The sequence below is a fragment of the Rhinocladiella mackenziei genome (assembly GCF_000835555.1).
Source record: "Rhinocladiella mackenziei CBS 650.93 unplaced genomic scaffold supercont1.2, whole genome shotgun sequence".
Taxonomy (NCBI): Eukaryota; Fungi; Ascomycota; class Eurotiomycetes; order Chaetothyriales; family Herpotrichiellaceae; genus Rhinocladiella; species Rhinocladiella mackenziei.
Genome location: NW_013550603.1, coordinates 1,357,332 through 1,370,840, shown reverse-complemented (window position 1 = coordinate 1,370,840; position 13,509 = coordinate 1,357,332). Strand labels below are relative to the sequence as shown.

The 13,509-nt window shown below is 51.1% G+C and overlaps 4 protein-coding genes across 4 annotated transcripts; 3 read left to right on the top strand and 1 right to left on the bottom strand.

Annotated features, from left to right (window-relative positions):
• Positions 1–44: 44 nt before the first annotated feature.
• On the bottom strand, positions 45–2,887 carry Z518_02299 (trehalose-phosphatase; the record flags this gene model as incomplete). The annotated part of the gene is made up of 2 exons (XM_013419328.1): positions 45–205; positions 265–2,887. 2 exons carry the CDS (start codon positions 2,885–2,887, stop codon positions 45–47), a joined length of 2,784 nt encoding a protein of 927 aa, XP_013274782.1.
• A 1,199-nt stretch (positions 2,888–4,086) lies between these two features.
• Positions 4,087–5,796, top strand: Z518_02298 (uncharacterized protein; the record flags this gene model as incomplete). Its single annotated transcript, XM_013419327.1, has 1 exon — positions 4,087–5,796. One exon carries the CDS (start codon positions 4,087–4,089, stop codon positions 5,794–5,796), a length of 1,710 nt encoding a protein of 569 aa, XP_013274781.1.
• A 516-nt stretch (positions 5,797–6,312) lies between these two features.
• Positions 6,313–7,252, top strand: Z518_02297 (uncharacterized protein; the record flags this gene model as incomplete). Its single annotated transcript, XM_013419326.1, has 3 exons — positions 6,313–6,419; positions 6,478–6,581; positions 6,630–7,252. The coding sequence occupies 3 exons, from the start codon at positions 6,313–6,315 to the stop codon at positions 7,250–7,252; spliced, it is 834 nt and encodes a 277-aa protein (XP_013274780.1).
• Positions 7,253–8,644: 1,392 nt separating this feature from the next.
• Positions 8,645–13,030, top strand: Z518_02296 (uncharacterized protein; the record flags this gene model as incomplete). The annotated part of the gene is made up of 2 exons (XM_013419325.1): positions 8,645–11,120; positions 11,169–13,030. 2 exons carry the CDS (start codon positions 8,645–8,647, stop codon positions 13,028–13,030), a joined length of 4,338 nt encoding a protein of 1,445 aa, XP_013274779.1.
• Positions 13,031–13,509: the final 479 nt, after the last annotated feature.

Genomic DNA, 13,509 nt, shown 5'->3' with positions numbered 1-13,509 from the left:
CGGGATCTCTCTCTCTCTATAGCACCCGCTGTTTGGCCTCGCCTCTATAGATTTTCCTGCTTATTCAAGGCAGTAATGCTAGCAATCACATCACCCGGTTCGAGAAGATGCCAGGTCGCAAGCGTCCGTTTGCTGCTCGCTCCCACCGTGCATGCAAAGACGTGTTCTTTTGGCAAATTTGTCTTGAGAAGCGCTCGGAACATATCTTATATCAAAGTTAGCCGAGTGTTTCTAGAGGTTTTTGGAAGTCGATTTATAGCTCACCTTCGTCGGTTTGATCATCTCCCAAACAAAGAATAAACTCGGGCGGATCACCACGGGCATACCCGTATTCATTGATCAATCGTGTAGCGATAAACCCTTTGTTGACGAACTGTGGCCGGACTTCCAGATTTGCTTTTCCGGACATGACCTCCACATCCCACTTCTTCATGACATTATCTTCCAACGCTTTTCGACACTCGCGAGCCTGAAACGCTCCAAAGTCCGGATCTGCTTGCCGATAATGCCAGGTGAGAGCTACCTTTTTTCTCTCGATCCAAGATCCTTGCGTACGTTCGGTGTAGTAACTGAACACCTCCATGACTTCCTTCTGCCAGCCCATGTCCATAGAAGCAGCAAGATTTTCCCACGCTTCAGACCCAGGTCGACGGAGGAAGCAGCCGTGCTCCGCGCTCAAGCCCAATTCGGTGATATGGCCCATCCATTCTTCAAGAAAGGAGGCGTCACGACCACTGATGATCCAAACGTTGTTGCGGGGGTCGGCGGCAAGAACTTTCAGCGTTCGGAGGACCCGATCGGCAGGGATGGCGGCATTGGGATCTTTCACAATCGGTGTCAGTGTGCCGTCGTAATCGAACATAAAGAGGCGTTTCCTCGCAGCACGGTATTGTTGAATCATGCGATTGCGATCCAGTGCTGGCGTGAGATCACCTTGGGTGAAGGAAGTGAGGTTGGTCAGAAGGCGTTTGAGGAAGTTATTAGACCACGTCGCCACCGTATGGGTGGTTACATAGCTGTATAATTTCTCATGGTTGCTCTTCTTTTCTGCTTCGGGCATCTCAAGTGCCTTCTTCAAGGCATCCGCAACGCCGCCGAGATCCCACGGGTTGATGTGGATGGCGTTTCCTAAACTCGCGGCCGTGCCCGAGAACTCCGACAGAATTAAGGGCCCGTAGTGATTCTTTTGGCAAATCACATACTCCAGACTTGTGGTATTCATGCCATCTCTTACACTGGTGATGAGTCCCACGTCGGCGACCCGGAGAAGAGCGAAGTATTCCTGACCCGAGAGGTATTGTGGATAGTGCTGGACCGGAGAGTGGCTTAGGGAACCATACTCGCCGTTGATCCTCGACACCAGATTCGAGATCTTGTGTTCGATCTTGTGTGCACTGTCGACTTTGTCCTCCATAACACTGGTAGGACTAGTCACCTGGATGAGCACCACCTTGTCGCGCCATTCGGGATATCGGTCCAAGAAAATCTCGAATGCCATCAACTTTTGAGACACTCCTCTGACGGTATCGAGTCTATCACGACCGACAATGATTTTTTTTCCGGCATAAATTTGTTTCAAGGCCTCCATGTTCTGCTCGATGACCGGGTCCATAAACGCTTCTCTCTGAACGGACGCCACATCAATGCCAATGGGGAAGACATCCACCGCCACGTGTGCGCCGTAGGCATCCACGCCCGCCGAACTCGATTCGAAGCCCAATATGCGCTTGCAGCAGGAATTGAAATGCCGAGAGAAGCTGTATGATTGAAAGCCAATCATGGTAGCTCCGAGAGCACCGGTCAAAATGTCTTTCCTCCTGGGAAGACATCGCATGTACTCACTGCTGGGAAAGGGAATGTGGAGGAAGAAGCCAATATAGATGTTGGGGATGCGTTGGCGAAGCATACTTGGCAGTAACATTAGATGGTAGTCATGAATCCAAACGATATCACCGGGCTGGTAGATGTTGAGAATTCGATTGGCAAAGGTCTGGTTCATATGTACGTAATCCGCCCAAGAGGTCTTCTCGGCCCGTCCGTCGTCGGGACCGTGCTGTCGGTAGTGGAAAAGGGTGTATAGTTCGTGCTCTGCATATTTACGCCAGCGACTTTGGTCTTTGAACACAAGCTCTCCAGGCTCGTCCCCGGGACCATCAGGCAACCACACCGGAAGAGTCTTCCCATTGGGGTGCTCGGCGAGGAGCTTTTCGAGCTGGGCTCGGGAACTACGTGATAGGCGAAGGGGTTCAGAATGTGGGTGAGAATGTTGTACAGCACCGTTAACCGGATATGGGGCGGCTGATTTGTTAATCGGCACGGATGCCTGTGCTGTCGTGGTTGCAGATGCCCCATCCACTTGCAAAATGCTCATAGCCCGGTCGTGTGGCTGTGTATGAATTTCGCCAGTCCATGCAACCAATGTATGGTTCCACGGCGTTTTGTCGGAGGCAAGGTGGACAAATGAATCGAACAGTGCAGAGGTGCCGTGACGAGTAGAGAGCACCCAGTCGTCCTGAGGTCCAAGAGTGAGTTGATAGGGAATGCAGAAGGTCGCGCTGATGACATTGCCGCTCAACCTCAGGCCGGGATGAGCAGTGCGAGGATCGACATCTAATGATTCTGCGCCCTTGGAATCGACAAGGCTGAGTCGACGGAGTAATTCCTGGCCCGATCTAGCCCCTTTGGCGACGTCGACCGGAGATCCTGACGCTGCGGATTCATCGGAAGGTGGATTTTGTGGGAGCGAGAAGTATGAAGTGGTAGGTGGACCTCGCGACGAATCTGCAGTTTGGTCGTTCGGTGCGCCAGAAACTGGGTTGACACCAGAACTTGGGAGATCGTTTTCTCTCGAAGGCCTGGGGCCTCCCCCCAAGGAGTCGGCAGTCATGATGAGATTGATACGGTGAGATTGAAGAAGAGAGAGAAGCGCAGAGAGGGGCCAAACTGGAGAGCTGTTAGGTTAGATTCTGCGTTCGCAGGCATTAGAACTCCGGTGAGCAAAGGGCAGTAATCGCCATGGCGACGACGTGGGGTAGGGATAACAATAAATGACAATAAAGGAACGAACAGAATAATACCTTTTACAAAAATCCCCAAGAAAAGGCAGCAAACAAAGGGTGTTTTAAAAATCAAAAATCGTCAGAAGGTTACGATGGCGCTTTCTGTGTCGGGCACCAACAACGGCCTTTCAGGGAGCTGAATAAGTTGTGCAGAAATGACGAAATGATGGAGTACTATTCAGTGACCAATAGTGGTCGGTACCAAGGCAAGTTGAGAAAGCTCAAACTCATCCGGGAAGAAATCGGAGGCCCCAAAGAGAATGCAGCTTTTTATTTACTTTTTTTTCCGTCTTTTTTTCTCCCCCTTCGTGCAAGTCGGATGAGGTGAGGATATCGAAAATGGAAAAAACGGATAGGAAGCGGATAGGAAGTTCTATGACGGCGGACAGCTTGATTGGGTGATCATAGCAGTGTGCTGGATTTGCTGGGCCAGGTTGGACCTTGGAAAGAGTTGAGGAAGGAATGGGAAGGTTCCTATTCGTCTGTGATCCCAGGAACCTTGTTTGTTGAAGGAACCGCTTGTCCGAGGGCAAGCGAAGGCGATTCAGGAACGGTGCGGAAGACAGAGGGAAGAGAATTAAAGAGAGGTGTTGCCATTGGTACGGGTATTTGCAGCGGGGAGTCTGGGAGTTTCGTGAGACACCATCTTGTCTACCAACAAGCCAAAGAATCTGGCTCACCAGATATGACCTATGACAGAAGGCGGTGGAGGATCATACAGGGACAAGGGCCTGGACTTCCGGACCATCGAAATACAAGCGTACTTAATTAGCCCTGCGTTCTGCCATGGGCGATGACTAAGATCATGGATTCTGGAGGGCGCAGGCATCACGGAGGAGTATAGCAGCGGCCAGTGTCATCCGCTATTTGACCACAATAAGCCAGAGAATTGAAAGAGAATTTTTTTACATCTACCCACCTCTCAATCCAAGTAGCAGTCCACTAATCCCTTGTCTTATCAATCAGTCCATCCAAACTACCCTAGACCGCAGCATCGTCCCCCTCTCGGGGCTGGCTTTTATGCTGTATGCTACGAGATCATCTGTCCACACGAACACCTGCCCTCTTCCGCACTTATGATGCCTCAGTTCGGCTCATTATCTCGAGACCTCCTTGGGCAAGGAGGCCTCTTTCCCGCAGTCACCGTTTCCTGGCCGCCGGCCTGACTCCTTCTGATTCTGAACATTCCCCTCATGACCCTCCGCCATCGTTCTCCTCTGAACCAAACATCGATATCACAAGTCTGCGAAATACCCTTGATGCCCACCGGGAAGCGAATCGTGCCTCCATCATACGAAAGGTCGACCAGCAAGGTCGTACTACCACAATAAACAATCCTCAAAACCGAGCGGTTGCTCTCGCGGATTCCGTTCACTATCCTGATCAACAGGAGCCAAACCTAAACACGTCATCACAAAGCGCCCAACTTTTCTCTTCTCGTGCTGCTCAAAATTCTCGCCGCTGGTCCTCGTCGCCTGGGAAGATTGTGAAAGGCAGAAGTCGAGGTCTAGCCACCGTGTGGCGGCCCAATAATGGCGAGACTCTTCCTATACGATTTCGGCTTCCATGGTTAGTCCATCTTCGTGATGCTCGACCCGGGACCTGGATTCCGGCAATTGACAGACTTTCTGCGGAGATTCAAGCCTTTTATACGTATGTTTCTCCCTCTGAGGAAGAACAAAGGGTTGCCGATAGTGCCCTTCAAGACATCATTCGGTTCATCAAATCCGCCGATGGCAATCTTGATGTTGATATTATTGGTTCCCGTGCCACTGGCACCGCAGACGCTTTATCGGATCTGGATGTCAATGTCTCCAATCCTCTGACCCCTGCCTCCATGAACAAACTCAGAACTCCCCGCGCGATCCTGGGTTTCTTGGAGGGCGCTTTCCGTGGCCGCCACAAGAAAATCAAATTAAGCCATCGCCCTTTCGAGGTCATTGTCCACCTTAAGAACGCAAAGGTGCCCATCTTAATCTGTCGACACAAGTCCTCCGGCCTCCCCGTTCAGGTGCAGTGTACACCTCGAACATACGATAGCACCGAATATACCAAGGCCTTTCTTAAGGAATATCCCACACTCGGGAGCCTCTACAAAGTCTTGAAACAGATGCTCGTCATGCGCGCTCTCACCACTGGCAGCAGCGGAGGGTTGACTTCCTATCCACTTCTGAACATGATCGTGGCCGCCCTCAAATTTTCGGAAGGTAAGTTCCAGAGTACAGATGCTGGGAGCCACCTTCTATATTTCCTTGACATGTACTCGGAAATCGACTTTTCTTCCCAGGGCATTTCAATACGACCACCCCAATTTTTCCCCAAGGAAGTTACCGAGGAGTCCAAATTGCATTTCCCCGATCCCAAAGAAGGTGCGGAAACAACAGAGACTCTTGAATATGAATTTGAAGGGCAGCGCCGACTGATCATTCGCTCAAAGATGCACCCACATCTTATGACGTTGCAAGATCCGGCAAATCCATCCAACGACCTAGGACAATCCGTTTACAGGATCAAGGATGTCCAGGAGACTTTCATCAGCCTGCGAGAGAAGCTGAAGAAAGCAATGAGGGAATGGGATAGTTCACAGGGCACATCAGGTGGTATAGAGAATTCTTCCGTGGTGCGATCGTTGCTGGAACCCTGTTTAGGTGGTGACTATCGAATCTACGAGGGTGACCGAAGTGACTTGAGAAAATTGGATCAGGGAAGAAGAGCTTTGAAGAAGGTTACCATCTGAGGAGTTGATCAATTGATGCCCTAGGCCACGACCTATCTCCTCTAAGGGCTTACCCTACCGGCACTGAAGACCGGGTGAACTATTGATGTGTAATGTATCATGAAAACAGTGTAAATCCATCTATTGTTACACCAGAGGGAGTCCGGCGGTGATTGCGCTGTTCTTCCTTTGCCGTAAGTCAATCTGTATATATGTACCAACATTTGACATCTCCTTGGGGTCAGAGGGATATCTCATTTCATGTAACCGATTTTGTCCCCATGAGCCTGAAGAGATCCATCTTGGGCTTTGGTGAAATACAGCCTCGGAAAGAATGAAGTGTCTTTGTGTTCCCACGGGAGTTAGCGAGTCCCGCCAACCTACGCTTGGGACGGCTTCTGCCTGCTGAGTAACCTCGTTACCTATTAGGCCAACCAAGCGCTCCCGTTTATTGTCCATATTCTTCCTTTCCTGCGCCGCGCCTTCGGGTTGTATTCATTTGGATATCTGATTCCAGCGGTCGTCTCACTCTGCCCGATGAGCAGTCCTCGTATTACAACTCCTCGTCAGTATGGCGGTAGTCATTTCGGTGCCACGACACACAGGCGCCGTTCTGACATCCGCATGCCTCGATTCTTCAAAAGGTGAGCCATTCTAAATGTGTTTCTGTTGATGCCGGGCATATTGACACAGCGTTCGCAGGCTCTTCAAATTCCCTCAGATGGACTTTGAGATGGCTGTATGGGAAATGACACATCTCTTGATTGCGCCCAAGAAGGTCTTCAAATCCATATATTACCATAAACGTCAGTGCAACAAGCCAGTTCAATTCACCTCGCTAATGAGCACTCCAGAGACCCGAAATACCTGGCATCGACCCGACCCTTCCTTTACCTACTTGCTGTCCTTCTTCCTCCTGCTCACGTCTTTCGCTTGGTCACTCGCCTACACCCCATCTGTCGCCGCTGTCATCAAACTAGCCTTGATGTTTGTCCTCATTCACTTCCTTGCAGGCTCTTTGCTGGTGTCAACATTGGCGTACTACCTGGTAGGGCGCCTCCTCGGGCCAGGAATCGCAGGACTCCCCGGCCGGAGACGCCAACAAGGACTCTTCGGTCCACCGGGGGGAACAAGAGGTGTTGAGGTTCTGGAGTTCGGCTACTGTTTTGATGTTTCTATACGCGCCTTTTTTCCGCCATATGTTCTGCTCTACATTATTCAATACATTCTCATGCCCGCCATCAATCACCAAAACCGCGTCGCGACATTCTTCGCCAATCTCCTCTACCTGGCAGCCGGGCTCTACTGGAGCATGATCACATTCCTCGGCTACAACGCATTGCATTTCCTTCATCATACTCAGCTTCTCCTCTCGCCGATGTTGGCCTGGATCATCATATGGCTTGTGTGCACTATCCTGGGCATCAATCTCACGACTCTGGGTACGAGGTGGCTGTTTCTGGGCGTGAAGAGTTGAGCATTTAAGAGCAAGCATATGGAATATCTTTATCCAGCTTCCATTGGAGGACAATCCTGCGAAATTCCTCCTTGAATATAGCGCATAGGACTTGGAAGTCCCCGTGACGAGGTCGCTATCTGTTTGCTGCGCTTACAGAAGACGACGGCAGTACTGCCACGCCAGAGGCAGAGACCGGGCGGGTCTTATTTTTTTGCGCCAATCGCCTTATAAGACGGAGTATATTTGAGATTAGGAACATGGATCATTACCTCAATTATGATGCAGTTCGGTCGATTTGAGAAAATCACGACGATTTCGACTTGGATATCAGACGGCATTACCGTGTCGAGGGACATGACACCTCACACACGGAATGAATGACCGTGTGTGGCCCAGCTTACAACACTAGCCAAGCCAAGGCACTCGATTTGGAGCTTTTGGGGTTGGTGTGGCGTTCGGTAGTGGGGAATGCTAATGCAGGTCCCTCGGTCATCCTCGTGCCCAACATCCGCATGGAAGGTTTGTAAGGGGGTCGATGTGCCTCCAAGTTGGCATTGGAAGAAAGCGCGATCAAGTTCTGCAGATATATCGAAGATGCACATGGCCTAGCGATGCAGAGCAAAACACAACAGAATCCTGATCCATCCCCGGACAGTGATACTCGACTCGATGAGAGTCGTCCAAAGCGTCGGCAGTGTCTCGGATAACTGTTTCCGCAAAGCCCAGAGTGAAAAGACAAGATAGAATCCGGAAAATTATGACATTGTCGTTCGACTAAGCTGTCTCTGTTCTCTTACGGCTTCTAAAGAGTCTGCTCCAGCGTCAGAACTGAATGCTCCCTATGGAGTGCACCACGTTCTCGTATTTCCTAATTTTTACGAAAAATTCTACAACGTGGGCTTGGAGAGGGAGAGTGGCTCTCTCTCGCTGGGAGGGATGGAAGGATCCCTGTCTAGCACCTCTTAGCCCCATGTCATTCCCCCTAATCCCTGCGTCGACTTCCAATGCTCTGTACCCACCCTTTTTCACTCTGTGGTTTGTTTGACTCCGTTGTCTTGCCCCCCGGCCTCTGCGATTCCTCTGTGCTCTGTATACTCCGTACTCAATGTGGGCTTCCCTGTCCCAAAACTCCTCAAAATCAGCAATTCTCCGGATCTCTGACCCTGGGCGTCCTGTTTACAATCCCTTCCCGCTCGATTTCTCGTGCGCAATATCCCTCTGGTGTGCAACCCTTCCAAAGCCTTCGAAAGTGGGACATGCACTGGAACGCGATCCGACCGACTTCACGTCGTGCGACATACAACTGCGCTCCAGGGTGTTACTAGTTGTCTCAGACAACCACGCGCAACTCTTCCGCTGCGCCCATAGCCCAGAAACGCATCGCTAGATTCAGTCGAATTTTCCCAAGCCATGACCGCAGCGCCGCCTCTGTCTTCTCCGGCGAAGCCAATGAATTCACGCAGCCACTCATCCAAGCCATTGACGGAGTTGGAGTCTCACAGACAATCCACCTCCATACCATCCTCTCCCACACTGCAATCACAACGTTTTCGCCAGATGAATGGGGGAACAACAAGTAAACAGATGGCAGGATCGAGCACATTTTTGGCGGAGTCTCCTCCGATCGATGAGATCAATGACAATGACGATATCGAAGACCCCCACGACTTGTCCTTTTCCTCCAACCATATTCTCCGTGCATCGATGGTGGACAACTTGGTCATGTCGTTGGATCAATTTTCGAGCGGGGGCTTCGACGATGGGCACTATACACCACGCGACAACGGCTATGATACAGGCACCAGAATACGGAGAAGAGGACATACCTTTTCTTCTTCGGTGTCTTCAGAGGGTGATATGCACGACATGAGGCCTATACCATCACTTCCAGAGACCTTCTCCCGAGTGCCTATGCGAAATAGCGTGAGACATCAGAAGAATTTGCAGAGACTACCCAGCATATTTGGAGAGGATGAAGATTCCGTGCGTTCAAAAATCTATGACGCCCAACGCGCAGTTCAATCAGGGCAGGCCAGAAGGAAGAAAAATGCTTCTGGTGGCGGCAAAAGCACCAACAGCAGTGCATCGTCGAGCATTGACCTGGGTCATCTTGCCAGTCTTTCGGGCCGGCTGGGAGGAGCAGGAAACAGACGATCACGCAGTTTTGATTTCGGCTCAAGACAACGAAGTGTACGCACCGCAAAACCGTCAACGGCCGCCGATGGTGGCCCTACTCCGGTGAACTTTGCGGGATCCGACGCTCAGAATGGTACACCAGCCAGTTCATCGGCTTCTCCGCCCGTTCGAAAAAATAGCACTAAATCCTCCAAGAGTGCATATGCCAAAAAAGGTCGCATGACAGCATTGGGAACCAACACGATGAGAGCAAACAGCGAATCTGTTCCGCAATTACCTTCTATGAAAAGTGTGCCCAGTCTCAATAACACCGTGCACGAACCAAAGCCGGCTACGGGATCGCCGCATGAACCCGTTACCGCTCCTCGGCCAGGCTTCTTCCGCCGTGTCTTTGGATCCTCAAAAAATCCTGCGGTCAGTGCGGATGCTCACTCCCACACCCCAAATACCCTGACGAAACAACAACAACATGGCCGATCGACCCCGGTTCAGGACGAGACACCCTATCCCACGACTCCCCCGGGTAAAACGCAGAAAGCCGTCAGGCGGACATCCACAGATATTTCTGCGAATAAGGAAAATCAACCCGTGGTCACCAAAAAGTCATCTGCATTTTTCCGTCGACGCAAAAAGTCCATTTCCAGCAGTATTCCCCCACCTCTTCCATTGACTCTGAGCTCTGAATTGAAATCGGAAGCTGAACCGGTGGGTGGAACAAGCCCCGTCAGTAGCCTCAGAGCCTTCATGGACCCGTATCTCGCTGGAAACCCTGTGCCTTCTGTCGGCCATGTTCGAACCTCCTCTATGCAAGGATTTTATACTCCAACTCTTTCTCCTCCTGCGTTCGGTCTGCCGAAAGAGCCTGGAAGCCGATCCAAAGCTGCAGGCCACAATCGAAACGACTCTCATGGGAGCAGTAGGACTTTGAGATCCCACACCAAACCAGTATCAACACTTCGCATCCCTCATCAGGACTCGTTCCTGGCGGACAGCAGCAGTACGGAAGAGGTGGCGAAGCGATCTCCGCTTGACGGTGGCCATCATTCGGATAACGAACGACCTGAGTTGCGAATGCGTCATAGTGTAAATGACTTGAAGCTGGAGGCTGCAACATCATCCGGTACATTACCAAGTCCATCAGCTGATCCCAGAACTGCCACCACCCGGCAAGGATCTTGGAAATCAGAGAAGATATCGCCATCTTCATCCACGGCTGCAAATCAGCTCTCTAGCGCCACGAGGTTGGAGCAGGGCAATAAATCCACCATCCCCAACAAGCAGACCAAGACTCTCGAAGCTGCACCCAACGGATCCAAGAGTTCGCCCTATGCTTCCGCATCTGATGTCAGTGAGTACCGGTCGGCCCCGAGTACTCCTCTCGTCATCGAGGGATCCGAAAATGAGAAGACCGGAGCGTTATCATTCCATGCTCTTCGACCTAGTCACTCTCAGACACGTCCCCGAGATGGGGACCAACGCAAAGCACAACAAATCTTTGACAACACAGATGACGAGGTTGATTCTTCAAACGTGGGAGCTTGGCTGGGAGAAGCAGGTGTCGAACGAGAACGTGTGAGGAAAGCGTACATGGAGCTCTTCGATTGGTCAGATCAGAACATCCTCGATTCTCTCAGAGGTCTTTGCGATCGACTTGCCCTAAGAGGCGAAACTCAGCAAATGGACCGAATCATGGATGCCTTTGCACAGCGGTGGTGCGAATGCAACCCGTCACACCCTTTCAAATCAAGCGGTAGGTCATTGCTATTTACGTGGACGAATTTCTGGCTGACTCGCGGAGATGTGGTCCATACCATTTGTTATTCCATTTTGCTCCTGAATACAGATCTCCACCTGGCCGACATTGGACAGAAAATGACCAAGAGCCAATTCGTGCGAAATACGCTCCCTACCATCAGACGTGTGGCCCAGGGAACGGCGGCCGACAAGACTCTCCGGGGTCCTCCCACCAGTTTTCGTACCAACACATTGTCGGCAGATGATCTCAGTAGCGTTTCTAAAGGGTCGAAAAGATCGGTCGACAAGTCCGGCCATGACGATCAGCCAAATTCCGAGTCGAACAACTATAACGGCGAATCAATGGCCGACACGGGACTAGGGAAAGGCTGGGAATCACACATTGAATCTGTCCTCAGAGCATTTTACGCTTCAATTTCCCAAGAACCGCTGCCTTTGTTTGGAGCTCAAATGGATACCAACTTCCAATCCAGCCAGTCGGGCAATTTCTTATCCATTGGATCCAACATGTTACGTCGGACTCCCAGCGTGCTCAGCAAAGCACATTCCGATACCAATCGTGGTCGATTCGCCGGTGAGAGCAAATCTCTCGGGGCTCGATTCATGACGAAGGCGAGATCTCGACCTCGTCTTCCCTCGGCACCGGGGTTTGGTTCTAGTAGGACCAGCATTGATGAGCAGTCATCGACCTGGAGTCCGTCAATGTCCAGCACGTGGAGCAAAGCATCGCTCGGGAAGACACCGACATCCATGTCGGTCGACTCATTCAATACCGAGGCGACTCACGCCGACTACCAATCCTCTATTGGTTTCGCCAATGCTCTGAGCCAAGCTATCATTCGTGATGACCAACTGGATCTGCCAATTGAAGATGGTCTCAAGGCGGGCGCACTTTTAGAGGACGAATCCCTCGAGCTCTGTGGTGCACCTTGGGCAAAGGAGGGCAATGTGAAACACAAATGTCACCTTGAAGGTGTGGACAAGAGATCCAAAGATAGGAATTGGAATGACTGTTTCGCGGTGATTGAAAAGGGATGGATGAGACTGTTCTCCTTCTCCATGACGGCGAAGTCTCTCCGAAACAAAGCTCGAACTCCCAAAGCGGGAGCGGTGGTTGGAGGGGGCAACTGGCAAGAAAATGCGGAAGAGGTATGGAAGTTCATGCTTCGACACACCATTGCAAGCTCACTTCCTCCTCCTGGATATTCCAAAGCACGGCCATATGTCTGGGCTCTGAGCCTGCCGACAGGTGCTGTACACCTTTTCTCGGTCGGCACTCCTGATATTGTCAAGGAGTTCGTCTCCACGGCAAACTTCTGGAGCGCCAGGCTATCAAAGGAACCCATGATGGGCGGTATCAGCAACATGGAATACGGCTGGAGCGATGCGGTCGTCAACCGAGCATTGATCGCATCAGAATCCCAGCCCGGACTGAATGCCTCGATCAGTCCACGTCCCAGTACGCAGATGTCCATGCGGAGCTCGATGGACCACGTTGGCGGGGTTCGAGTGAAACTGCCTGGTGACAGGATACACATTGCCGATTGGACACCGCCTCAACAATCGATGTTTGCATCTCAGTTGATGGAGGTCGACCAGCTCAAGGCATTGCAAACATATGTGAGCAATGTGGAAGAGGAGTTGCAAAAGCACAATGAACTTCGAGGATTAATGCTGCTAGCCTTTTCCACCAAACATCCCAATTCGACCAAAGCCATGAACAATTGGGAGAAGAAGAGCAGTTACCTTCTCAGGGAAATTGTGAAATTCCGGACTTACATCGACACTCTGCAGAATGCCCAGACGACCAAGGAACGAATCTACCGGATGAGAAAGGAGGAAGACGATGCAAAACGGGCTAAAATCGACTCCAGGATGTTGAATCCTCCCAGTGGGATGACGTAAAGCTCTCTGACTTTTGGGGTAGAAGGATTTCTAAGGAGGACAATAGGATCATCCCCACGTACACGTTGTACTTGATATCAAACGAGTAACGATTTATGTGCGGGAATGTAAACATTGAAGCAAGGCGTACATTTGGAGCCGTTGGTGTACCGGAAGCCCTTCTTGTGTACCCACTTTGTTTGACTCTCTCACCTACTGTACTCCCATAGATATCAGCATATCCTGGTGCTTCATAAAGTTTGTTGTCGAGTGCGTTACACCATAGCAGGCGGGCTACTTCGCTTAGTGCTTGTTCGCGGAAGGCTCCCTGCTTACTGTCGTACTAGTGGTTTTGTGAGCACTGATTTAAAAGAAAAGGAGAAATGCTACGGTCTGACTGAGGAGGCTGTTACTACACCGTCGAGAGATTCGCGTGTCTGACAACGCCACTCCACGATGTGCGCGGCCCCCCTGCCTGGGTGTTGTTGATACCAAAAGTT